Genomic DNA, 25,865 nt, shown 5'->3' on the forward strand with positions numbered 1-25,865 from the left:
TTCGCAAAGTGTATAGTTGATCTGCTGGTGGTTTCCCATTTTCTTCTCCCTTTATTCTTGATCCTTGCCACACTGTCTGTATCCTCTATGCCTCTCATACTTTCTGCTACCCAGGAACTGGTGGAGAAGTCTTTGGGGTGCTAGAGTACTGGATGAGGCTGCGCTTCCCCATAAGATCCAGTCTACAAGCATACAATAAGCGAAAGAAAGCCCAGGCATACTTGGCAGCCAATGTGCTTGGAGCCTGGGAAGCCCAGAAGGATGAGGTGAGAAAAAGAATGAACCCATGCAGAGGACACTCAGTCAAACAGCTCTTGAGAACAGCTCAGTCTTCCACACTCGATAAGTACTTGTTGAATGTGAATGAAAGACAAAAGCTGTCACACCACACCTAGTCTAGATCCTTCCCTTGGTCAAGCTTGAGTTTGAAATGAAATCATGCCCTTGGAGCTAGCTATATCTCCTTTCTGTAAACAAAATGGCTTCTCTGTTCCACTCTCTTAAAATGAGGCCTGAGCGCCAGCATCTCCCCAAGAGAGTTATCTGCCAGAGCCAGTTTGAAGGCAGGTGAAAGGCAACTCTGTTTTCCCAATCAGAATTCGGCAGTTCTTTAGGTCATAGCTTTTCCTCATCAAGGGTTCTAGGCTTCACGTGCAATGCGTCTCTCAGTCTGCCCTTTTCCTCAATCCAAGACCAACATCTTTTCAGCCCAGATCGGGGACCTGGAAGAATCAGAATGAGCTGCGGGTGGAAATCATCCGATGCTGTGGCCTCCGGAGCCGATCGCTGGGAGCCCAACCCAGTCCTTACGTCATGTATCGCTTCTTTACCTTTTCTGACCACGACACGCCCATCATTCCGGCCAGTAACAATCCCTACTTCAGAGACCTGGCTAGGTTCCCAGTGCTTGTGAGTTCTGACCTGGATCAGTATCTGAGGCGGGAGGCCCTCTCTGTGTACGTTTTTGATGACGAAGACCCAGAGCCTGGCTCGTACCTTGGCCGAGGCCAAGTGCCCTTGCTTCCTCTTGCACAAAACAAATCCATTCAAGGTGGGAGTTCAAGATTATTACATCTTTATGCTCTCTGCCCAGTGTTGTCTCCCTGTCCTAATTCTAGTTTTCTTGCTTGGAATAGTCTCTCTTAGAACTCGCCGAAAGGATTTGAGAATACTGTGAAGAGCCGCAGAATAGAAGACTTAGAGCCTCACTAATCTATGGAAACACTGGCTTCTGCTGCTGCTCTTCAGCAACAGAAGGAAATTCCCGAGTGGGTAGACCCACCACTCTGCAGTCCATACCTCTGTGTCTGAACCAACATTTTCCATCTCTGTAGTGCTTTCCAGTATTTGTTTTTACTTAAGGCCTATTATTTCTTGGCACATGGCTAGATATCAGATTTTAAGTTGTGTCTGTAACATTTCACTGTAATTCTCTTGCTTCTTTTAAATATTAAATCCAAATGAGTTTTCCATGCTACACCATGACAAATTTCTTGGATTCTCCCCCAGCCCCAGTATGAAGCTGAACTTCATGCTACCTTATCCTACATTCATACCCAAGGTTGTGGAGGTTGTGCAAGAAGGACCAACTCTCTGATTGCAGTCTGTGCTCTCATTAGGAAGTGTGGATGGTTACAGCTAGTATTGACCATATTAATAAAGCTTTGTTCCATGAAGTGTGTGAGGCCTCCCTTCTCCCAATACCATGAGTGCTTAAAAAGCACAAGAAAAGAAGCTGACTCTTCTGCTCACAACTCATCCTTTGCCAAAGAGAGGCAATGTGAGCCATCTGTTAAATTAATCAGTGTTACAAAGCAGAAGTCTGACATTCAGAAAAAAACCATTTTGCTTAAGTCTTCTTGGTTTTTGTTATTTCAGAAATAGGGGCCACGGGTGTCGATAATGGTTTTCTTAGTATGCCTAAGGTGTAGAAACTGTTTGGTAATAGTAGAATGTGCTCTTGTTTACTGGCTGGGTGACTGACGACAAGCAAGCTATATCTCTCCATACATCTTTGACTATCCCTTCCTGAACCTGGAGGTACCAATCTTCCCCAATAAATATTTTGAGTAGCAGAAGTAAATATTCTGAGTGATTATGGATATTCACTGATATTTTATGTTGCTTCTGAGTGTAATGTCATCATGGTTATTTGATTGATGTTAATTACAAACAAAATGTGAAATTTAAACTGGGAAAGTCATAGGTAAGGTTATGATAAATGCTCATGTGCCTACTTTCATGTGATCAGATTTTATTAATGTCTGTGTGTCTCTCAGGTAATTTTAACCTCACTAACCCTGTGGGGGAACCCAATGGATCTGTTCAGGTGCAACTGGATTGGGGGTCTTGCTACATACCCCCAGAGAGCTTCCCAAAGCCAGAAGCTCAGAGTGAGGAGAACACCAGGGATGCTTTAGAGACATCAATAGAAGAGGAAGAGGCTTCCTTTCCTCCCCAGGTAGCAGATCTCCCCCCAATCCAGTGGGTAAAATTTGATTTGAGGAAGACAGTATTAAAACTGGGGTAAAAGAAATTCCTTCTGTGAATGCCATGTGTGTGTGCAAAGTCGCTTCAGTTGTATCTGACTCTTGGACTGTAGCCCTCCAGGCTCCTCTGACCATGGGATTCTCCAGGCAAGCATACTGAAGTGGGTTGCTGTGCCCTCCTCCAGGGGATCTTACTGACCCAGGGATTGAACCGGCGGTTCTTATGGCTCCTGCATTGGCAGGCGGGTTCTTTACCACTAGCACCACCTGAGAAGCCCTTAAATGTCATGTTCTGCAGATTTAATCTGCAGCATTCATAATGCCATAAGGCTATGGATGGAACAAAATCCTGGGTTCTACTGTAGGGAGGGAAGAGATGGCATATCTCCGCTCCATGGCAAGAGATAAGTGAAGTCTAATACTGGCTCACAAATCTCTTTCTTGATTATCATGGCTGTTAAACTCATCTTGTACATCTGTCTCTGATCCTTCTATTTAGGACCAGATGGTATCTATTGATATTCCCACTGAAGCTGGCCAGTATGAAGCTAAAAGAAAACCTCCTCAGGTGGGAGAAAGGAAGGAAAGGGAACACCAGGTCGCAGGCTACTCAAGAAGAAAACATGGCAGAAAAACAGGCATCCAAGGAAAAAACAGAATGGAGTATCTTAGTCATAACCTCTTAAATGGAAATACACTACAGGTAAGGCCTTAGAAACCCTGAAGATCGAAAGTATGGGTCGTAGTGTCCCCAAATATATTATTCTCAGAGGTAGAAGCAGAAGCAGGCACACAAGATAAGTGATAATCACGGCTTTTTGTGGTGAGCATGTATTTCCACAAACATAAGTAGTTTAATAAACCTCTGGAGTGTTCAGTTCTTTTCAGTGTAATTTAATTTAACAGGTTATACACTCTGTAATTTACGCTTAGAGATATAATACCACAGTCCTAACTAGGTCACTTCAACTGTAACCAAAATAAATTAAAAAACAACTATTTATTAAACACCTATGTGTTTGATTCTACCTCTTCTTCATAGGAAACTGAATTAAAGTCACTATGTGGTCTGAAATATATATATACACGTACATATATGAGGTTCGAAATATATATTATATGACTGATTATATACACTTATTTATATTGTATTATAATTATGCAATATTAAACATTAGATTATTATAATTATACAGTATACTTATTTACAACTATAATTGTATCTGAAGCAGGTGAAGTACGTTGAATGGAAATTCTCAGGGCTTAAGATCTCCACAGATCATGTTTTAAAAAATCAGCAAAAGGAAGAGGAAATGACATCATCCGATTCAGCACAGATACTAAAGGAAACCCCACATCCTGTGAATGGTATTGTCTTTTTAAAATATGATTTTCCTTTGTAATCTATGGATTATTTTATAAAGCTGGTTATTTACTTTCTTCTTTCATCTTCATTGCTAAACTTTTCATGATCAATTGCTTTGGAGACCCTAGGCTCAGTTTTATGTTACAAGTGTGCTGGTTAGGCCAACCAAGCTGTCACTCTCAAAGAAAGTAGCTGTCTATGTATTTAAAGCTAGCTAGCCAGTTTAACTGGCTTCCCAGTTGGCTCAGTGACAAAGAATCCACCTGCCAAGTAGGAGACGTGGGTACACTCCCTGGAGAAGGAAATGGTAACCCGCTCCAGTTTGCTTGCCTGGGATAATCCCATGGACTACAGTCCATGGGGTCACAAAAGAGTTGGACATAACTTAGAGACTAAACAACAACAGCAAGCCAGTTTAGCTAACTAGCAAGTATAAAACGTTAACTCACTCGAGTTTTGTAAATTATGGTTACAAAGAAATAGGAGAAGGGTGATCGGTTCATTTGTGATTTAAATCCAAATTTCTTTTAAAATAAAGCAAGGCTTTTAGGTTACACAGAAAAGAAGGTTATGATTTCAGGTTATAATTATGCAAACTAGGTAATTCAGACCAACTTTCCCATTGATGACACCTGAAAAGTCAAAGTTAATATATTTTTTTGGACTTCCCTGTTGGCCCAGTGATTAGGAATCTGCCTGCCAGTGCATGGGACATGGGTTCGATCCCTGTTTCAGGAAGATTCCACATGCTATGGGGCAACTAAGCCCATGTAGCACAACTGCTGAAGCCCGAGTACCCCCGAGCCCTTGCTCTGCAACAAGACAAGCCACCGCACTGAGAAGCCCACGCTCTCACATCTAGAGAACAGCCCCCACTCACCACAGCTAGAGAAAGCCCACATGCAGCAACGAAGATCCAGCAATCACCAAAAATAATAAATATAAATAAATTTTTTAAAAACTTGAAAAGTTGAAGTTAATATATTTTTTAAAAAATTCAATGTGTCTTAAAAGCATTAAAGGGCCAATAGTTAGGGAAGAAGGAAACACTTAGCCTTGATCAGGGAGATGATTGTAGCTCAGAGAGGTGAACTGGAATTCATACTCCAGCCCTGAGACATTGCTGGTCTGGAGGAAGCAGTGGAGAGATGGAACTTTTGGTGGACTTTTGGGGTGGAGAAACAGGATATAGTCTGAATCTCGTTTCTGTGCAGCATAGGCAAGTGTCTCCTCAGAGCAGAATTCCCCACTCTGGTCTTGCACCCTGATGGCAGCACTTTCTGAGTCTTTTATCCTCTGAGAGGCAGGACTGTGCTTTGGGTACTTTCAGGCTAGAGAGGCAAGAGCTGACCTGAAGGCCACCAAACACTGGAGTTATCAGATACAACCTTCATAATAACTGTGCTTACTACCTTCATGAAGATGAATGCTGAACTTTAAAATTTTAGTAAGGAACTAGGACTGTGAAAATTGATATTTTAAACTTTAACAGTTTTAAAATAATTTCAAACTAATATAAGAGCTCCATGAATAAGACAAAAAAGTTCACATAAATCTCTTTGTGCAAAGTCACCAACTTTTAACCCTTCTTCACATTTTGCTTTATCAATTTTTTCTTGGAGCAGTTTAGAATAATTTGCAAACATCATGTCTCTTTACTGCTATATATTTCAGCAGGATATTATATAACCACAGTACAGTGATCAAGTTTACAAGCTTGACATGGGTGTGTTATTACCCAATATCCAGTCCATTTGTCAGTTGTCTCAATAATATTCATTATAGCAGGCTGCCCCCCACTGCCCCCCTTTAATCTGGGATCTTACATTGCATTCAGTGATGTCCCCTTAGTCTCCCTTAATCTGAAACAACCTCTTTCCTTTGTCTTTCATGATACTGACATTTTTTAAGTGTATAGGTGAGCTGTTCTGTGGAATATGCCTTAATTTGGATTTGTCTGAAGTTCCTTTATTAGATTCAGGTTATGAATTTTTTTTTACAGGAATACCACAGAAGTGATATTCTATCTTTTTCCCTGCATCACATTAGAAGGTCCGTGATGTCAGTTTGTGCCATTATTGGTGATGTTAACTTTGATCACTTGGCTAAGAAAGCATTTTCCACGTGTTCTCATCATGAAGTTATCATTTCCTCCTTGGTAGTTACTAAGTAATCCATGAGAAGGTATTTTGAGTCCATATTAATATTCATCAGATTTCACCTAATAATTTTGGCATTCATTTATGTGGATTTTTTTGCCTGAATCAAATTACAAGATGTTTGCAAAATATATTGCAAATTTGAAAATGAATCAATAGAAATGATAGAACTGCTAAATACAGAAATTTATGAGGAAAAGAGATGGGTTGAAAGCAGATTAGACAGAACTAAAATGAGAATTGAAAAAAAATAAATAAATAAAATGAGAATTGGTGAAAATATCCAGAATAAAATGAGAGATGACAAGATGGAAAATACTACAGAGGAGAAGAGAGAGAAAATGAGGTCTAAGCTGTACTTGGGTCTTCCCTGGGGGCTTAGTGGTAAAGAAGTCACCTATAAAGAAGGAGACGTGGATTAAATCCCTGGGTGGGGAAGATCCCCTGGAGGAGGGCACGGCAACCCACTCCAGTATTCTCGCCTGGCAAATCCCTGAAAGAAGAGCCTGGCAGGCTACAATCCATAGGGTTACAGAGAGACAGGCATGACTGAAGTGACTGAGCATGCACGCATGCAAACTGTACTTAAATGGAAAAGAGAAAGAAGGGGGAACAAAGGCAATATAGTGGTGATGACTTGGAGTTTTCCAGAATTCATAAAAGGTATATTCAATGAAATGAAACTCAAGCAGGATAAGTAAAAATCAAAATCTAGACAGAGTAAGATTGTGGAAAATAAAATCAAAGAGAAAATACCAAAAGTATCCATTTAAAAGAAAAACAGTCATGGGTGCACTGTTAGTAAGAAGGACAATGACATCAAGAGTGACAACCATAGTCCCGCTTCTTATATTTCTCATAATATTTGCCTTTATATTTAGGTGCTCCTATTTGTATTTAGGTGCATAAAGTGAAAGGAAAGTGAGGTCTCTCAGTCGTGTCCAACTCTTTGCGACCCCATGGACTGTAGCCTACCAGGCTCCTCTGTCCATGGGATTTTCCAGGCAAGAGTACTAGAGTGGGTTGCCATTTCCTTCTCCAGGGGATCTTCCTGACCCAGGGATTGAACCCAGGTCTACCACATTGCAGGCAGACACTTTACCATCTGAGCCACATATCATTACAGTTGTTATATCTTCTTGGATTGATCACTTAATCATTATGTAGTTAATCTTTGTCTCTTGTAACAGTCCTTATTTTAAAATTTATTTTGTCTGATGTGAGTATTGCTACTCCAGCTTTCTTTTCTTTGTTTGTTTTACTATTTATTTATTTGGCTGCAGTGGATCTCAGTTGTAGCATGCAGGATCTTTAGTTGCAGCATGTGAACTCTTAGTTTCAACATGTAGGATTTAGGTCCCTGACTAGATGGAAGTCAGGCCTCTGCATTGGGAGCACAGAGTCTTAACCACTGGACCACCAGGGAAGTCCCAACTCCAGCTTTCATTTGATTTCCATTTCCATGGAATACCTTCTTCCATTCTGATGGAAAGACATTGGATGGAAAGACATTGGAATGAAAAGACATTCCATTCCAATCTGTATGTGTGTCTCTAGATCTGAAGTGGGTCTCTTGTAGGCAGCATATATATGGGTCTTATTTTTGTATACATTCAGTCTTTTGGTTGGAGCCTTTAATCTATTTACTTTTTAAGTAATTGATTTGTAGTTATTGCTATTTTGTTCATTATTTGGGGGTTGTTTTATAGCCTTTTTTTTTCTTTTTTTTTGTTCTCTTCTTCTGTGATTGAATTAATATATTTAGTGTTATGTTTGGATTTCTTTTTCTTTCTTGTGCTTCTATCTATTATAGATTTTTGATTTGTGGTTACAGTGAGGTTTTTGTATAGCAATATGTGTGTGTGTGTGTGTGTGTGTTATTGTTTTAAGTTGCTCATCTCTTAATTTCAAATGTATTTGTTCTCCTCTTACAATTACTGTTTTAGATACCACATTTTACATCAAATTGTTTTATATATCCCTTAACTGCTTCGTTGTTCAGTTGCTAAGTTGTGTCTGACAGCCCCATGGACTGCAGCACACCAGGCTTCTCTGTCCTTCACTATCTCCTGGAGTTTGCTCAAACTCATGTCCATTGAGTTGGTGATGCCATTCAACCATCTCATCCTTGTTCACTCTCTTATCCTTCTGCCCTCAATCTTTCCCAGCATCGGGGTCTTTTCCAACGAATCTTGATTTCCTTTAGGTTTGGCTCATTTGATCTCCTTGCTGGGGCTCTGAGGAGTCTTCTCCAGCACCAGAGTTAGAAAGTACCAATTTTTCGGTGCTCAGCCTTCTTTATGGCCCAACTCTCACATCCATACATGACTACTGGGAAAATTATAGCTTTGATTAGACAGACCTTTGTTGGCAAAGTGATGTCTCTGCTTTTTAATATGCTGTCTAGGTTTGTCATAGGTTTTCTTCCAAGGAGCAAGTGTCTTTTAATTTCATGGCTGCAGTCACCATCTGCAATGATTTTGGAGGCCAAAAAAATAAAATCTGCCATTGTTTCTATTGCCATCTATTTGCCATGAAGTGATAGGGCCAGATGTCATGATCTTCATTTTTTGAATGTTGAGTTTTAAAACCAGCTTTTTCGCTCTCCTCTTTTACCTTCATCAGGAGAGTCTTTAGTTCCTCTTCACTTTCTGCCATTAGGGTGGTGTCATCTGTATATCTGAGGTTGTTGATATTTCTTGTGGCAGTTTTAATTCCAGCTTGTGATTCACGCAGCCTGGCATTGCGCATTATGTACTCTGAATATAAGTTAAATAAGCAGGGTGACAATATCAGTCTTGACGTATTCCTTTCCCAATTGTGAGTATATATGATTTTACTACTTCTGTCTTTTAACCTTCCTACTAGTTTTGTGTATGGATGATTTCCTAACTTTACTGTGTATGTTTTCCTTTACTGATGGATAATTTTCACGTTTCTAGTTGTGGTCTTTTCTTTTTCCCTTAGCGAAATTTCTTTAATCTTTCTTGTAAAGCTGGTTTGGTGGCACTGAACTCTTTTAGCTTTTGCTTATCTATGAAGCTTTTGATATTTCCATCAAATCTGAGTGAGAGCCTTGCTGGATAAACATTCTTGGTTATATGTTTTTCTCGTTTGTCACTTTAAATATATCATGTCACTCTCTTCTGGCCTGCAGAGTTTCTGTTGAAAAGTCAGCTGATAGCCTTATGGAACTTCCTTGGTATGTTATTTGTTGCTTTTCCCTTGCTGTTTTTATATTCTCTCTTTATCTTAAAATTTTTCTCATTTTAATTACTGTCAATCTTGGTGTGTTTCTCTTTGGGTTCATCCTATGTAGAACTCTTTATGTTTCCTGATGTTGGGTGCCTATTTGCTTTCCCAAGCTAGGGAAATTTTCAGCTATTGTTATTTCAGATATGTTCTCTGCCCCTTTGTCAGGCTCTTCTTCTGAAAGTGAAAGTGAAAGTCCCTAACCCTATACAGTCCATGGAATTCTCCAGGCCAGAATACTGGAGTGGGTAGCCTTTCCCTTCTCCAGGGGATCTTCCCAACCCAGGGATCGAACTGAGGTCGCCCACTCTTCTTCTGGGACTCCTATAAGGCAAATATTAGTGTGCTTGGCGTTGTCCCAGAGGTCTCTATAAATGTTCTATTTCTTTTCAATGTTTTTTCTTGTTTCTGTTCAGTATTGGTGATTTCCACTACTGTAGCTCACTGATCCATTCCTAGATATCATTTAGTCTACTGTTTATCCTTCTAGTATATTTTTCATTTCAGTCATTGTAGTCTTCATCTCTGAGGGCTGGTTCTTTAGATAAATTCTCAGTCTACATTCATCCTTCTCCCAAGTTCTTTGATCATCTTTACAAGCACTACCTAGAATTTCTTTTCATGTAGATTGCTGATGTCCACTTCACTAACTACATCTCCTGGTTTTATCTTGTTCCTGTGTCTGAAACATGTTCCGCTGTTGCCTCATTTTGCCCATGTTGCTCTGTCTTGTAGGTTGGCTATTCCCTATTTCCCGACCTTGGAGAAATGGCCTTTTGCAGTAGACATTGTATGCATCCCAGCAGCACACTCCCCTCTTGTCACTCAAGTTACATGCTCTAGGGGTTCCCCCTATGAGGGCTGCATGAGTCCTTCTGTTGTGGTGGGCTGACCATGTGGGCAGTCTGGTGAGCTTGTTTGGCTCCTGGTCCACCTGCTTGCCCGGCCCTGCGTTTTGTGGAGGCTACTGGCACCAGTTGGCAAGACCGAGTCCCAGGGCGGCTGATTGTGGAACCCAGAGGTCTTTAGCGGTACTGCTGGGCATAATCAGGGTCCATAAGACTCCAGGACTATAGCTTACTCACTGGTGGGTGAAGTCAGGCTCTGGGGTTAGTGCCGGCCTATGGGCAGGCAGAGCCAGGTCCTGGAGTCTTGTTGCAGGGCTTGGGTGTCCCAGAGCTGGTGTTGGATCACTAGTGGAGTGGGCCAGTTTCTGACACAGTTGTGTGTAGGGTCCTGGGTGTCCCAAAGCTCGTGTTGACCTGCTAGTGGGCATGGCCGGGGCCCAGTCAGTCCTAGGTCCGGGTTGGGCCTACTGGGTGACTCTGGTTTGCTTGTGTGTGATGTCTGCCCCCTGGTGGGTAAGGCTGGTCCCGAGGCTAGAGCAGGCTCTCGGGAGGGGTGGGCCATGTCCAGAGTTGACTGTGGGCTCATGGAGTCTTGAGCCTGTCTGCTAATGGGTGGGGCTGTCTCCCCACCCAGTTAGTTGCTTGGCCTGAGGCATCCCAGCACTGGCACCTACAGGCCACTGGGCCAGCGTAGGGCTGGGTCCTGAGGCTACTAAGTAGGGGAAGGGTTCCACAGTAGTGCTTGCCAGCAGCAGTGTCTAGGTGGTAGAAGGAGCTGCCCAAAATGGCTGCTGTCGATGTCCATGTCCCCAGGGTGAGCTGCACTTGCCTACTGTCTCTCTAGGAGATTCTTCAAGATCAGCAGGTAGGATTCCTGTCAAGCTCCTCTCAGTTTATTGCTTCCTCCATGAATCCTCCAGCATATGAGATTTTGTGTGCACACTTTAAAATGAAGTCTCTATTTCCCAGCCCCCTGGGATTCCTGAAAGCAAACTTGTCTGGCCTTCAAAGTCAGCTGCTCTGGGGGTGCATCTTTCCAGTGCAGGTCCCCCAGGCTGAGGAACCAATGTGTGGCTCAGATCTCCGTCTCCTCTGGGAGAACCTCTGCAGCTGTAATTATTCCCTAGTTTGGAGGTCACCCACCAGAGGGTATGGGACTTGACTGTATCACAAGACCACCCCCTACCCATCTTGTTGTGGTTCCTTCTTTTTAGCTTTAATTGAGATTTCTTTCTAGAAGGTTCTGGTTTTTTCCCTGATAGTTGTTCTGCCAAAAGTTGTGATTTTGGTGTGTTTGTGAGAGGAGAGGAGCTCAGGGTCTTTCTGTTTTACTATCTTGGTTGATCTCCCACAGTGGTTTTTTTCAAAAATTGACACAAAAACTTGAGTACAGTAATTCCTATGTAATTCAGCCCCAGATTCAAGTGTTTTAGGCTTGATTTTTATTAGAGAAGCTTTGAGAAACGATTGCAAACATCCCTGGTTATATTGCAGCACTGTAGCCCCAGGATCTAGGGTTTACGCTGGGGGTAACTCGAGCCCTCACACACAGAAGGCTCATGCTGTCACCTGTGAGGACTTTCTCACCAAGAGCAATGTGTCGGCCTCTGACTGAGGATCAAAGCAGAAGGGAGATCCTTGCAACAGGTTTTTTTAAGGTAACAATTTTCCAATGTCAGCCTCTGGAGGAAGCACTTTAGGTGTCTCAGTTACATACTGCAACTTGACACTTTCACCCAGAAGCTCATTTTCTGTGAGGTTCAGGAATGCCAGTGAGTGCTTGGTTTCAAGGGGAGGAGGAAAGATGAACTCATTGATGAATGTTGACAGAACAAGATACCAGCATGAGACAGTACAGATTGCATTTTGGGTGTCTCAAGGCCTCACACAATGGGGAAAGCACATCATTTTGGTCATTTCCTTTGAAGGCCAGATGTGTTGCCTTCTTATGCGTTGCCACTTATAGTCACCAAAAGTGAGGCAGAAGTTTCAATAGGCATCAGCTGAGGAAATAACTTTGAGAATCACTTTCTGCACATGACTGGTAAAAGAGCCTAATTTCTCATAAAGAATCCTCACCAATGAAGTACTAAGAAATCTCTGATGTCCAGAAATACTAGATTCTTGTTTGAGCCAAACATGGAACAAAGATCCATCCAGACAGGAAGCAATTATTGATCATTCTTGGACTCTCAATATCTGGTTTTGATACATTTTCATTCTCCAGAAATATTCCCTTTTGTAACTGTAGCAAACCTTTCTGAAAGGTTTGACAGTGCTTGAGGCAGAACAATTTAAGTTCATGATATCTTTTTTATTTTTCACATATTGGGACATCTCCTTATCATAGACCATCGCATGCTTCACAGGTTGCTCTTCCTGAGATTTGTAAAGATGGTGCAAAACCAGCATTGTGTCCGTCATTGAGGAAGAGGCTTTACTCTTTTCAGACTATGCTTTGATTTCAGTAAGTCCCATTTGACCTCCAAGTGACACTTGGCAGTCAAAAATTGTCTCTGGCCTCCTGGCTCTGTTTTAATTAGACAGACTGAGTAAGTATGCTGCTTGGGTCAGTCGGGAGTTCTTTAGTCTTTTTTCCTTGAAAAGTAGCTTCTGCACATCCTCAGTGTCCTTCCTGAGTCTGCCCGTCTTCCTCCTCCTCACTCTCCATAATGTTGGAAACAATGACAGGAAACTGCCAGCTACTGAGGTGGATGAAGAAGTAGCAGCCCTCACGGTCTGTGCCCCTCTGCAGGGTATCCCCATCCAGGAAAGGACAAAGATCAGACTCTTTTGACCAAAACCTCCTGAGGGCTTCTCCTTCAAACATACATGTCTGCATCCACATGACCTCAGCACTAGGAGAAACAGAGCCTTCATTAGAGCATGGAGGTGTTGCCAGGCACCTGCATGAACTGGTTACAAAGGAAACACAAGAACAGCAATGTGGTAGTTTGGCAAGCCAGGGCTCGGTCTTTCCTCTTCCTCGTCTCAGTTTCAGACAAGTACAGACAATCCAGCACTCCTGTTTAACATTGTAGTGGATGTTTTAATTATTGCAATAAGAAAAAAATCATTGCAATAAGGCAAGAAGAAGAGAAGTCGTACAGATGGGAAAGGAAGAAGTAGTGTTACCTTTCTTTGCAATCAACATGATCCTCTATTTAGAAAATCATAAGAAACCAATAAAAATTTTTAAACAACTGAAACTAAGAGCACGTGAACAAGGTTGCAGTATATAAATCAATATTTCAAAATTAATTGTATTTCCATATTTTATAAATGAACAATCTTAAATGAAGAAAACAGTTACATTCACACTATCATCTAAACTTTAAAGAGGTTTAGGAATAAGTTTAATGAAAGAAAAGTAAGTCCTATATACTGAAATATACAAAAGTTTTTAAGAGAAGTTAAGGAAGATTCAAATAAATGAGGAAATGTACCATGTTTTTGGATTGGACCACGCAAAATTGTAAAAATGATGCAGTTCTACCCAAATTTTATATAGAAAAGCAAAGAATCTACCCAAAACAATTTAGTAAAAGAAAAAAATTGAAATTTTTGTACTATTTGATTTCAAAGCTTACTATGAAGCTGCAGCAATTCAGACAGTGTTACACTGTCAGTGTTAGCACAAAGATAGATTTATATATCAGTGGAACAGAATTGCTAATCCAGAAATAGATCCTTACATTTATTGTCAATTGATTTTCCACAAAGATTTCAAAGTCATTCAGTAGGGAAGTCTAATCTTTCCAATAAATGGCTCTGGGGCAATCTTATCCACATACAGAAAAAAAGAGAGAACTTAGACAAGACACTGCAAAACTTCTGTGCTTAGTCGCTCAGTCGTATCCAACTCTGCGACCCCATGGACTGCAGCCCGCCAGGCTCCTCTGTCCATGGGGATTCTCCAGGCGAGAATACTGGAGTGGGTTGCCATGCCCTCCTCCAGGGGATCGTCCCAACCCAGGGATCAAACCCAGGTTTCCCACATTGCAGATCACAGGCAAAACATGCTCTGACCTGATTGGACCATTGGTCCAATTTTATTGGTTTCTTATGATTTTCTAAATAGAGGATCCTGTTGATTGCAAATAAAGGTAACACTACTTCTTCCTTTCCCATCTGTACAACTTTTCTTCTTCTTGACTTATTGCAATCATTTTTTTCTTATTGCAATAATTAAAACCTCCTCTACAATGTTGGTCAGAAAACTGACCATTGTTTTCTTAGGTCAGTCTCCCAAAGCAGTAGAATCAAAAACAAAAATAAACAAATGGGACCTAATCAAGCTTTACAAGTTTGTGCAGAGCAAAGGAAACCATAAACAAAATGAAAAGAAAACTAGAGAATGGGAGAAAATATTTGCAAACAATGTGACTGACAAGGGCTTAATTTCCAAAGATACAAACAGCTCCCACAACTCAACAATAAGAAAAAAAAAAACACCCAATCAGAAAATGGGCAGAAGACATAAATAGACATTGCCCCAAAGAAGACATACAGATGGCCAATAGGCACATGGAAAGATGCTCAACATCACTAATTATCAGAGAAATGCAAACCAAAACCACAATGAGGTACCACTTCACACAGGTCAGAATGACCATCATTAAAAAGTCTACAAATAATAAATGCTAGAGTGTGTGTGGAAATACTCTTACAGTATTGATGGGAATGTAAATTGATATAACCATTATGGAAAACAGTATGGAGGTTCCTCAAAAAACTAAAATAGAGCTACCATTTGATCCTGCAATCCCACGCCTAGGCACATATCTGGAAAAATCATACTTGGAAAAGAAATGTGCACCCCAATGTCTGTTGAAGCAGTATTTACAGTAGCCAAGACATGGAAGCAATCTAAATATCCAATGATAGATACATAAAAGATGAGGCAATTACTCAGCCATAAAAAGAATGAAATAATGGCATTAGCAACAACATGGATAGACTTAGAGATTATCCTACTAAGTGAAGTAATTCAAACAGAGGAAGACATAGACTATGATATCACTTATATGTGGAATCTAAAAAATTATACAAATGAAGTTATTTAAGTTATTATTTACAAAACAGAAACAGAGTCACAGACCTAGAAAACAGATCTGTGGTTACCAAAGGGGAAAGGTGGAGGGGAGGGATAAATTAGAAGTTTGGGATTAACATGTATACACTACTGTACATAAAATAGATAATCAACAAGGACCTATTGTATAGCACAGGGAACTCTACTCAATACTCTGTAATAACCTATATGGGAAAAGAATCTGAAAAAGAATAAATATATGTATATGTACAACTAAATCATTTGGCTGTATACCTAAAACTAACACAGCATTATAAGTCAACTATAATCTAATATAAAATGAAAATTTAAAATAAGTAGATAAAAATACCTACCTTAAAAAAGGTTTTAGGAGTATCAAGATCACATTGTAAGAAAGAGCATGTGGGATGAGAGATACTGTTTGATGCCAGTCTTTGTAAAATACAATCTGCTGCATCTTGATTATACTGTTTTTCCTTGCTTAGTAATTTTCTCCAGTCCCTGAAAGGACAAATTTTCTCTCTACCTACTATCTACCTTCCTTCCTTTTCTGTTTTTCAGAAGTGAACCTTGTGTGTTTGGTAATTTTCTGAAGAAGTGAAACTTTTAAAAAAAGGGTTTGATTCTTAGTAACTACAGCCAAAATCTAGGTACTCAGAATTAGTACCTAGACTGTAAATTGAAGATGTAGGTACTAAGTCTTTTCTGGGCTAGACAGCATGCTCCAAAACAGCTCTGTAACTCTAGTCTCTTCTCTGACAGATAAAGAATTCTGTGAACAAGCTTCTGAAGTCAGTGAAGCACAAACTACAGACAGCGATGAGATAGTAACACCTGTATCTCAGAAATGTCCTAAGGCGGTAAGTACACTGGGGTAACCACTGTGCATGAGCCAAGTTTGTAAGTAATGACAGTGTGCTTAATGGCCATGTGTGCGAAGTTCAAATCCCGCTGTAATGAACCAGATGGGAAATTCAAGTTATTTAGTTAAATTTACACTGTGATTGAATGGAAGTCTGTTGATACAGGTAGATGAAAGGATCTTTTTCTTGATTTGGCACTAATATAAATGTGAACTGACTTCAACACTTGTCTCTCTTCTTTGGATCCCTTACCTACTTCCTTCATTGTCAGTTGTGATTTACCCAGCCTGTGACACCCCTTTCTTTAAATCTAATTTAAGAGAGCAGGTTTACTTTGGGAGGTAGAGGCTGGAAGAAAGGAAAGGATTCTTTCTGGGAGGATTCAGAGAGATCATTCAGTTTTTGAAGGTTTTTTATTCAACCTTTAAAACCTGTAATTACAATTATATTTTAAGCATTTTGGCCTCAAATGTCTTTTGTAACTAATTGAGGCTGCACACACACACACACACATGAATAAATATTCACAGGTATATTCACAGTCATTTTATTGGAATATTGTGAAGTTATAGATGAGATAGAAGACAGTCACTCTAGCTGCTAGAATGCTCCCTTGTACATTTGTAGGCAGTCAATAAGTATTTGTTGAATGAGTGACTGAATGAAAGATTAAAATCTAGTTGAGAATTATGAACCTTATTAGAAACAATAAAGGAAAGCATAGGGCTATCTAGAATCAAGTGGATAGATTATGTGATACAACTCTAAGGTTTGTGAGAATTCCAAACAGGAAAATTACTGTTGCTTTTGTAGAGATCAGAAAACTCTTCCTTGAAAGTCAGAAATTGTACTGAGGTTTTATAGAAAAATGAAGGATACTGGAGTGGGGAGAAACAATTCAAGTGCAGTAGACTCAGGCCGTTAATATGGCAAATAGTTAAGTTTATTTTCTGAACTTTTATCTGTCATATCTTTTTTAGACACTATGTAACTAATATCTTGAGAAATGTTTGTAAGACAGATCAGAGCCACAGAATTAGAACTAGACCATAACACCTTAGCCATCATAAGGTGAAGAAGACCAGGTGATGTGTCCAGGATTGTAGTGGTAGTTAATGAAAGAGGTGGAACTTGAGTCAAGTTTTCTAAACTGTGTACCTCTCAGATCAACCCAAAAAGCAGTCAGCTGATCAGCAAATTTGGAACCACAAGTCAGACAGATGACATTAAAAATATTACCCTAGGACTTCCCTGGTGGTCCTGTGGTTAGGAACCCACCTGCCAGGGCAGGGGAGACGCGTTCGATCCCTGGTCTGGAAGATTCCACATGCTGCAGAGCAACTAAGCCCGTGTACCACAACTACTGAAGTCCATGTACCTACAGCCTGTGCTCCTCAACAAGAGGAACCACTGCAATGAGAAGCTGCACACCCCAATGAAGAGTAGCCCATGCTCTCCACAACTAGAGAAAACCCACACCCAGCAATGAAGACCCAGCGCAGAAATAATTAAAATAAAAATTACCCTAAATTAAATACTCTTAAATGAGGTCTGTTGGAAAACCTTTATGTACCCAAAAATGTTACTTGATAAACTAAACATGAAATCTGATCATATTTAGTAAAAATTAGTGTTGTAATCAAGTTAAACTTAAAACACAGACACATGTATACTTGATACCAGAAAAGCTTTATCCAAAGTCCAGGTTTGGGAGTTCCCTGGTGGCCTCATGGTTAGGATTCCATGCATTTACTGCCATGGCTTGGGTTCAATCCCTGGTGGGGAAACTGAGATCCCACAAGCTACATGGTGCAGCCAAAAGAAAAAAAACTCCAGGCTCTTGTTCAACTCGTCCATAAGAATTTGGATGGGTAACACAAACCACAAAGGGGGAAAAGAAAAAAAAACACACCAAGGGTGAGGATTAAAGAGAACAAAGGAGCAGGGGAAAATTTCTTAGTGGTCCAGTGGTTAGGATTGGCATTTTCACTGCTGTGGCCCGGATTCAATCTCTGGGCAGGGAACTAAGACCTCACAAGCTGTGCAGCATAGCATGAATAAATACAATTTGTTTTAAATAAAAAAGAAGCTGTTTATTGAGGCAGAAGCAAAAGTTACACACTCAGAGTGCAGGCCTCCTTACAAGCGAGGGGCATGCCACAAGATTTTTTGATCCCCCCCTTATCCTGTTTTTAGCCCTTTGAATGGATGGGAGTGTTTTTGATTAGGGATGGAATATTCCTTGAGGGGAGGGTTGAGGTATGGCCAGGACTGCCCCAGGTTGCATCAGCTCTGGGTCTCATGCATGTATTTCCTGGGGACATTGTACAAGTGCTCTAAGAACTGTTCTCCCTTACTGGTCAAGCCCCACAGGGGATGGTCAGACAGGGTTATCAGCAGGCTGTGCATTTTTACTGTGCATGTGCCATGGTTTTCGTGGTCAGAGTTTCTTGTTCAGATGCTACAAGTTTCTGTTTTAGATGCCATTTCTCCATGTTCATCGACTCATTAAGTGCAAAATAAGGAGGTATATAGGCTGTCTTTGGGCCCAGCCTTGTCTTTCCTGCTTCATACTCAATCCTATTTGTATTTCAAAATAGCTGGGCATGAAAGATGAAAGAGGTTGAAGATCCAGAGACAGTCCCTCTTCTGCCTGGAGTCAGCCACAGCAATGGAGGAGGCAAGAGAATGTAATGTTTAGGAACATGGAAATGTGGTTCAGACAAAAGTGGTTTAGATCCAGGCTCTGCTATTAATATCTATACCATTTGGGGGGAGTTATTTTACCTCTGTTAGGATCTATTTCCTCGTCTGTAAAGTGGTAATATTTTTTAAATGGAATTATAGTTTATTTACAATGCTTTAGGTGTATAGCAGTGTGATTCAGTTATATATATTCTTTTTCAGATTCTTTTCCATTATAGGTTATTACAAGATATTGAATATAGTTCCCTGTCCTACATAGTAGGTCCTTGTTCTTTATTTTATATATAGTAGTTTATATCTGCTCACCATGTACTCCTAATTTATCCCTCCATCCTTTCCCCTTTGGTAACCCTAGATTTGTTTTCTATGTCCAAGTCTATTTCTGTTTTGTAAATAAATTCATTTGTATCATATTTGAGATTCCACATATAAGTCATATCATATGACATTTGTCTGTTTCACTTCACTTAGTATGATAATCTCTAGGTCCACCCACGTTGTTGCAAATGACATTATTTCCCCTTTTTCTGGCTGAGTGATATTCCATAGTGTATATATTCATGTGCTGTGCTGTGCTAAGTCGTTCAGTCATGCCCAACCCTTTTCGACCCCATGGACTGTAGCCCGCCAGGCTCCTCTATCCGTGGGGTTCTCCAGGCAAGAATGCTGGAGCGGGTTGCCATGCCCTCCTCCAGGAGATCTTCCCGTCTCTTGCATCTCCTGCATTGGCAAGTGGGTTCTTTACCACCAGCTCCACCTGGGAAGCCCAGTGTGTGTATACACACACATACCCACACACACGACATCTTTATTCGTCTGTTGATGGGCATTTAGATTGCTTCCATGTGTCTTGGCTATTGTAAATAGAGCTGCTATGCATATTGAGGTTGTAAAATGATGATATATATGCCCACTTTATAGCCATGTGGAAAGATTTAAATAAGGTAATATGTGATAAGGGTTTAATATAGTGCTTGGGACAAATTAAATGATAGTGATGATGATGTTGATGGTGGCAACAGTCTATCTCCTCTCTGAAATACTTTAGTTTCCCAACGCAAGCTTCTATGGTGTGGTAGTGGCCCCTACAAGGAAGGACAAAGCCCTAAGGGGAGGAGATCCAGACAGAGGGGTGTCATGTCCCTTCTAACGGCCATGTCAGTTGTATAGGCTACAACTTTAAGAACTTTCGCAAATGTCTTTCCCTTGTACTGATAAAAAAAAAAAAAAGCAAAGCAGTCATAGTACATTTGGGTCTTTAACTCCCTCTCTTAAAGTCCAGAATTAGAAGAGTTCCTTTTTCATGGGATGTGAGTAGGACTGTTCCAGAGGAGGCTCTGTTGATCAGCACAAGGTTCCTAAAGGCCTTCTGTACTCCAAGAATCCCCAGGAAGGGATCTCAAGCCAAACCTCATGGTTTCCTCCATATGAAGTTCTGTTCCTGATCTCAGGAGTCAGTCTCCTACTGAGCGGACCATACAGCTAACCCCCCGCCACATCCTCTTATTAACATCTCCTAATGAGAAAGGAGCAATTATTTCCATTTGCTCTATGGCCTCAGATTACTGTCTCTTAGCCATAGTGTATATAGTATATATCAAGAACCAATAAAATAGAGGCCTATTCTATTTTCTTATACTCTTAAGTTCAGGAATTGAAGATTTCTTGACCCGTTATGTGTATTAGTTAGTTTTAGGAACTCTGCCCTTCTCTTCCCTCAAAATTAGCTAGCACACTTGAATAAGCCAAAGGGAGCTATCTGTCTGTCACTAATGCTGAATAACTGCTCTTAGGGGTTCTGCTAGCAAGTTCAAATGAGTTAATATATATTTCAGTTGTTAATATGGTTAATACTACTAGTTACATTTATAATATTACTAATTATATAAATGACATCAAACTATAGATCAACTGTACATATTATTCTTTTACAATGCTTTTTATTTTGAAATAATTATAGCTTTGTAAACAGTTACAAAAAAAATGTATGGAGAGGTACCATGTACTCTTCATCCAGTTTCTCTCATTTTTCAAAACAGTTTTGGTCTATATTATTCTGAAACATGCATTTTTCTTTTTTGAAAAAGTTTTTCTTTTTTAAAAGATAGCTCAGTTGGTAAAAAAAAATCTGCCTGCAATGCAGGAGACCCGGGTTCAATTACTGGGTCGGGAAGATCCCCTGGAGGAGGGCATGGCAACCCACTCCAGTATTCTTGTCTGGAGAACCCCATGGACAGAGAAGCCTAGAAGGCTACAGTTTATGGGGTCACAAGAGTTGGATATGGCTTAGTGACTAAATCACATCACCGCAAGGTATAGCTGTATAATAGTTTATAAGTTTCAGGTGTATAACAGTGATTCACAATTTTTAAAGGTTATTATCCAATTATAGTTATTATAAAATATTGGCTATATTCCTTGGCTTGTACAATATATCCTTGCAGCTCATTTATTTTATACATAGTAGTTTTACGGCTTAATCCCTACTCCTATCATGCCCCTCCCTGCCTTCCCCTCCCCACTGGTAACCACTAGTTTGTTCTCTGTATCTGTGTGTCTCTTTCTGTTTCATATATTCACTAGTTTGTTTTAACTTTTATTTTATTTATTTTTTAATTGAAGTATAGTTGATTTACAATGTTGTGTTATTTTCTGTATAGCAAAGTTATACATATATTTAGTTCCGTTCAGTTCAGTCACTCAGTCATGTCTGACTCTTTGCGACCCCATGAACTGCAGCACGCCAGTTGTCCATCACCAACTCCCAGAGCCTACTCAAGCTCATGTCTGTTGAGTCCGTGATGCCATCCAACCATCTCATCCTCTGTTGTCCCCTTCTCCTCCCAACTTCAATCATTCTTAGCATCAGGGTCTTTTCAAACGAATCAGTTCTTCACATTAGGTGGCCAAATATAAAAAAGAATGTATATATACACATTCTTTTTTATATTCCTTTCCATTATGGTTTATCATAGGATAGTAAATATAGTTCTCTGTGCTATAGCTTAGGACCTTTCTGTTTATCCTTTCTGTATGTAATAGCTTACATCTGCCAACCCCAATCTCTCACTCCGTGGCTCCCCCAACCCTCTCCCCCTTGGCAACCATGAGTCTGTTCTCTATGTCTGTGAGTCTGTTTCCTAGATAGATTCATTTGTGTCATGTTTTAGATTCCACATACAAGTGATATCATATGGTATTTGTCTTTCTGTTTATGACTTACTTCACTTAGTATGATAGTCTCTAGTTGCATCCATATAATCCTCACAGGACCCGTGTGAGTCCTTCAACAGGTAATCATGGAGTTACCTGTCTTATTATTTGCCAGGCTCTGTGGCTACAATATGATAAATAAGATAGACTTAGTCCTTTCCTCTTTGAATCTTACGTTCTACTTAGTGAAAACAGATATAAATCACTGAACAGATACTTGCTGATTCTAAATACTACAGAGAAAGCAAATTGGGTGATATAGTAATAATGGGAAGAGTTGAGTTAAATGAGGGAGTAAGGAAGGAATTCTCTGAGAGGACATTTCAGCTGAAATCTGAAGAATGAGAAAGGAATCCTTGGGGGATAATTACTTCAGGTAGAGGAAATGGCAAAATGTAAAGCCCTGAGATAGCAAATAGTTTGGTTCATCTTAGGCAGAGGTCTCCACCCTTTTTGGTAGGAAAAACTTGGTTTCGTGGAAAACAATTTTTCCACAGACTGGGGTGGGGGTGGCATGGGGATGATTCAAGCGCATTACATTTATTCTACACTTTAATCCTATTATTATTACATCACCTCCACCTCAAATCACCAGGCTTTAGATCTAGGAGGTTGGGGACCCTTGAGCTAAGGTACTGGAAAGCAAGGGAATTTTATATGTCAGTTTTATCTCAGTAAAGGTGGGTGGGGTGGGGTGGGGTGGGGGGGAGGTTCCACTGTAAAATCTCATAGCCAGCCTTTACAAATGAGCCTTGAGAGAAGCAAATGTTTCGTGACTGCACCTAGCTTTTTCAGAATTTTCCCTGTGTGCAGACCTTTTTGTTTTTGTTTCTGTACAGCCAAGGTATCTACAATAAAAGAAGGAAAGAGGGAGGAAACAATGCCGCAGTAACACCTTTGTTCATGTGTACTGTTTTGCTCTTGGTAAATGTCTTTGTGGAATAGATTCCTAGAAGTGGAACTGCTGATTTCAAAAGGAATGTGCTCTTTAAATTTCAATGGATTCTACCACATTATCATCCCCCAAATGATACTAATTTGTACTCTCACTCTGTAATGGCTTTTCTTCCTCACAGTTTTATGAAAACTTTCCCCCCAACATCCTCAATTTAATGGAATGAGAACAACTGTGAGGGAAAGAGTCAAAGTAATTTTTAAAAATTTAGATCTAGTTGACATGGAGAGATAACAAAACAAATTAGTGGTATGTTAGATATTAGGTCTAAAGGGGTTAGCAAAACAGAGTTAGGGTTCTAGAACCTATGGAGCTTACCGCCTATGAAGTGCTGTCCAACAGAATTGTAATGTGAGCCACCAATGTAATATAAAGTTTTCTAGTGTCTACATTAAAAGTATAAAAAGAAACAAGTGAAATTAATTTTAATAGTGTATTTTATTTAATCTAATATATCCAAAGAATCATCATTTCCACATGAAATCAATATATAATAATCATTGAGGTATCTTATATTCCTTTTTAATGCAAAGTCTTCAAAATTGTGCATGAATTTTACACTTAGAGCATATCTCAATTCAATTAGCCACGTTTCGCGTGCTGAGTAGCCACATGTGGCTGATGGCTATCATGTCATAACTGTGGTGCAGTGTTTTCCAACTGTGAGTTGACATCCTGTAGTGGAAAATGAAATAAAAATAAGGGATCCAGCTGGCACTAAAACAAATAAACCAAAAACCTGAGATAGAATAGAATACAAAATAATAGTTTGTGTTACATGTAGTAAGAGAGGATGTTAGCCATGGCAGCAAGTCTGAAGCAGAGCTCAAAGCGCTGGACTGCAGGGTGATCTGCTCTGTGCCCTGTACTTGGCAGGGTGTCGATGGGAGCCCAGGGAGCGCTGGGCGGCCCTTTGCTTTAGTGGCTAAAACAGCCCCTCAATTGGCAGTTCTCTAAGGATCTAACTGCGGGAAAGAGCTGGATTGGTGTTTGTCAAGAAAGTTTAAGAAAACAATCTTTTCTCAGAAAGTTTCTTGATTCTTTCTGTCTGTGGTGATGGCTGAGAAAAGCTGGTCTGGAGAAATGATTTTCTGGACTGGGAGATAGAGGACCTGGATTCTCTTTACCAATTTCCCATGACTAGCAGTGCCAATTCAGCCATTTGGTCTCTTGGTGCCAGCTCTAGGTGCCTGTAAATTGATTCTCAAGGAGTAGTATGTTAGGTGGAGCGTGCCTGTGATTACAGAGAGTAGTGTGTTCATTAAATGGAATATAAACACTGGCACCACTGACTTATGGGAAATGAATATTTTCCTTGTCAGGGTTCAGAGAAGATGTGCATTGAAATCGTCTCCCTGGCCTTCTACCCAGAGGCTGAAGTGATGTGTGATGAGAACGTGGAACAGGTGTATGTGGAATACAAGTTCTACGATCTGCCCTTGTCAGAGACGGAGACTCCAGTATCCCTGAGGAAACCGAGAGCAGGAGAAGAGATCCACTTCCACTTCAGCAAGGGTGCGGTGTCCCTCGTGATCAGCGGGAGGGGAAGCTGACAGTTGTGTAGCCTGAGGCATCCGAACTGTTCTGGGCTTCTGCTGGGGTGGATCTAACCGCTTTCTTTTCTTTATCAAAGTAATGTATGCATATGGTTTAAAAATATCAAATAGGCCTAAAAAGATTTTTGATTAAAATAAAGCAGTCCTTTGCTCCATTCATTCTCTACAAATCACTCCCCCTCACCCCTCTCTGACCCCTTCCTCAGTCCACCACTCCACTTTTCACTTTTTCTGCTATTTCTTCTTTCTTCTGTTATTTAACCCCATGTTTCTGAGGAAATGTTTTTTTGTAGTTTCCTGATTCAGTAATTTTAGACATTATCTGTTGACTTCCTATCTAGGCACATAAAATTTGTCTCTCTTACATCACATCCACGTTCTCTTTCTCCCATACAGTTGGATCATAATTTTATTTAATTTTTAAGTAGTTCTAATTGTTTCTATTATTGTGACTATGCAAATATTCTTATAGAGCCAAGTTGCACACCATGATATAATTTCTTTCTTGTATCATTGTGGTCTCAATTTTTCATTTTCTTTTTTTTGTTGTTGTTATACCTGTTGTGATTCTTTCTACATCCTCCAGCAGATTTTTAAATTTTCGAATAAACAACCTATCATATAATTTATCTTTTTTTTTTTCCTGAAGCTATCTCTTTATCTTCTTGTTCTTCTCCTCTATTATCCCACTGCTGCCCCATTTGGAGAGTTAATTCTCTTTTATTACTGCATTTCTTATCTCCTGGGTCCTATGTCACCCTCTATCTGATTTATTATATTCTAGTGGATCATGTTTTCGAGTAGCTTTTAAAGAAAGAGTACATTGGAAGTAAATATTTTGAGACAGTCTTGCATGAAATCTCTGTTCATGCAAATCTATTCTCAAATAAATGCACATATTTATTTGATTGATGATTAGACCAAGTATAAAAATCTATGTTGAAAACTTTTTTCATTCAGAATTTCAAAGCTGTTGGTCTGTGATCTTCTAGGTCCAGACCTGGAGTCTAGCTCTTATATGAAAACTACCTCCTATCTCCCCAGAAGACTTTAATATTTTCTCTTTTTATTTTTAGTGTTCTTAAATTTCAGAATCATGTGCATATATTTTCTTTAATTGTTCTGGCCACTCAGTGGGCTCTTTAAATCTGGAAGCTCATGGCTTTTAGTTCTAGGAAACTTGTTTTCCTTTCTCTGATAACTTTGTCCCCCTACATTTTCTCATTTTCTTCGTAGAATTTTGGATCTTCCAAATTGATCCTCTAATTTTATCACTTTCCTCCTATAACTCTACCTCTGCTTTTTTCTTTATTTCTCTTTTTTTTTTTTTTGACAGGGGTAGGAGATACTTCCTTAATTTTATCTTCTGGTCATTGACTAGGTTTTTTTTTTTTTAATTACT

At 39.9% G+C, this 25,865-nt stretch overlaps 1 protein-coding gene across 8 annotated transcripts in view; it reads left to right on the top strand.

Annotated features, from left to right (window-relative positions):
• The window catches only part of RPGRIP1 (RPGR interacting protein 1), a 46,014-nt gene that overhangs the window by 15,308 nt on the left and 4,841 nt on the right, over positions 1-25,865 (top strand). For 5 of the 8 annotated variants that reach the window (XM_043919483.1, XM_043919482.1, XM_043919486.1 and 2 more), the window contains 7 exons: positions 115-266; positions 709-1,051; positions 2,280-2,461; positions 2,989-3,192; positions 3,719-3,857; positions 15,933-16,030; positions 24,230-24,422. In XM_043919483.1, the coding sequence (XP_043775418.1) occupies positions 115-266; positions 709-1,051; positions 2,280-2,461; positions 2,989-3,192; positions 3,719-3,857; positions 15,933-16,030; positions 24,230-24,422 (1,311 nt within the window). The remainder of the gene's footprint in view (positions 1-114; positions 267-708; positions 1,052-2,279; positions 2,462-2,988; positions 3,193-3,718; positions 3,858-15,932; positions 16,031-24,229; positions 24,423-25,865) is intronic. The other 3 variants (XM_043919487.1, XM_043919488.1, XM_043919489.1) reach the window with 2 other exon arrangements.

The sequence above is a fragment of the Cervus elaphus genome, chromosome 12, assembly GCF_910594005.1.
Source record: "Cervus elaphus chromosome 12, mCerEla1.1, whole genome shotgun sequence".
Taxonomy (NCBI): domain Eukaryota; kingdom Metazoa; phylum Chordata; class Mammalia; order Artiodactyla; family Cervidae; genus Cervus; species Cervus elaphus.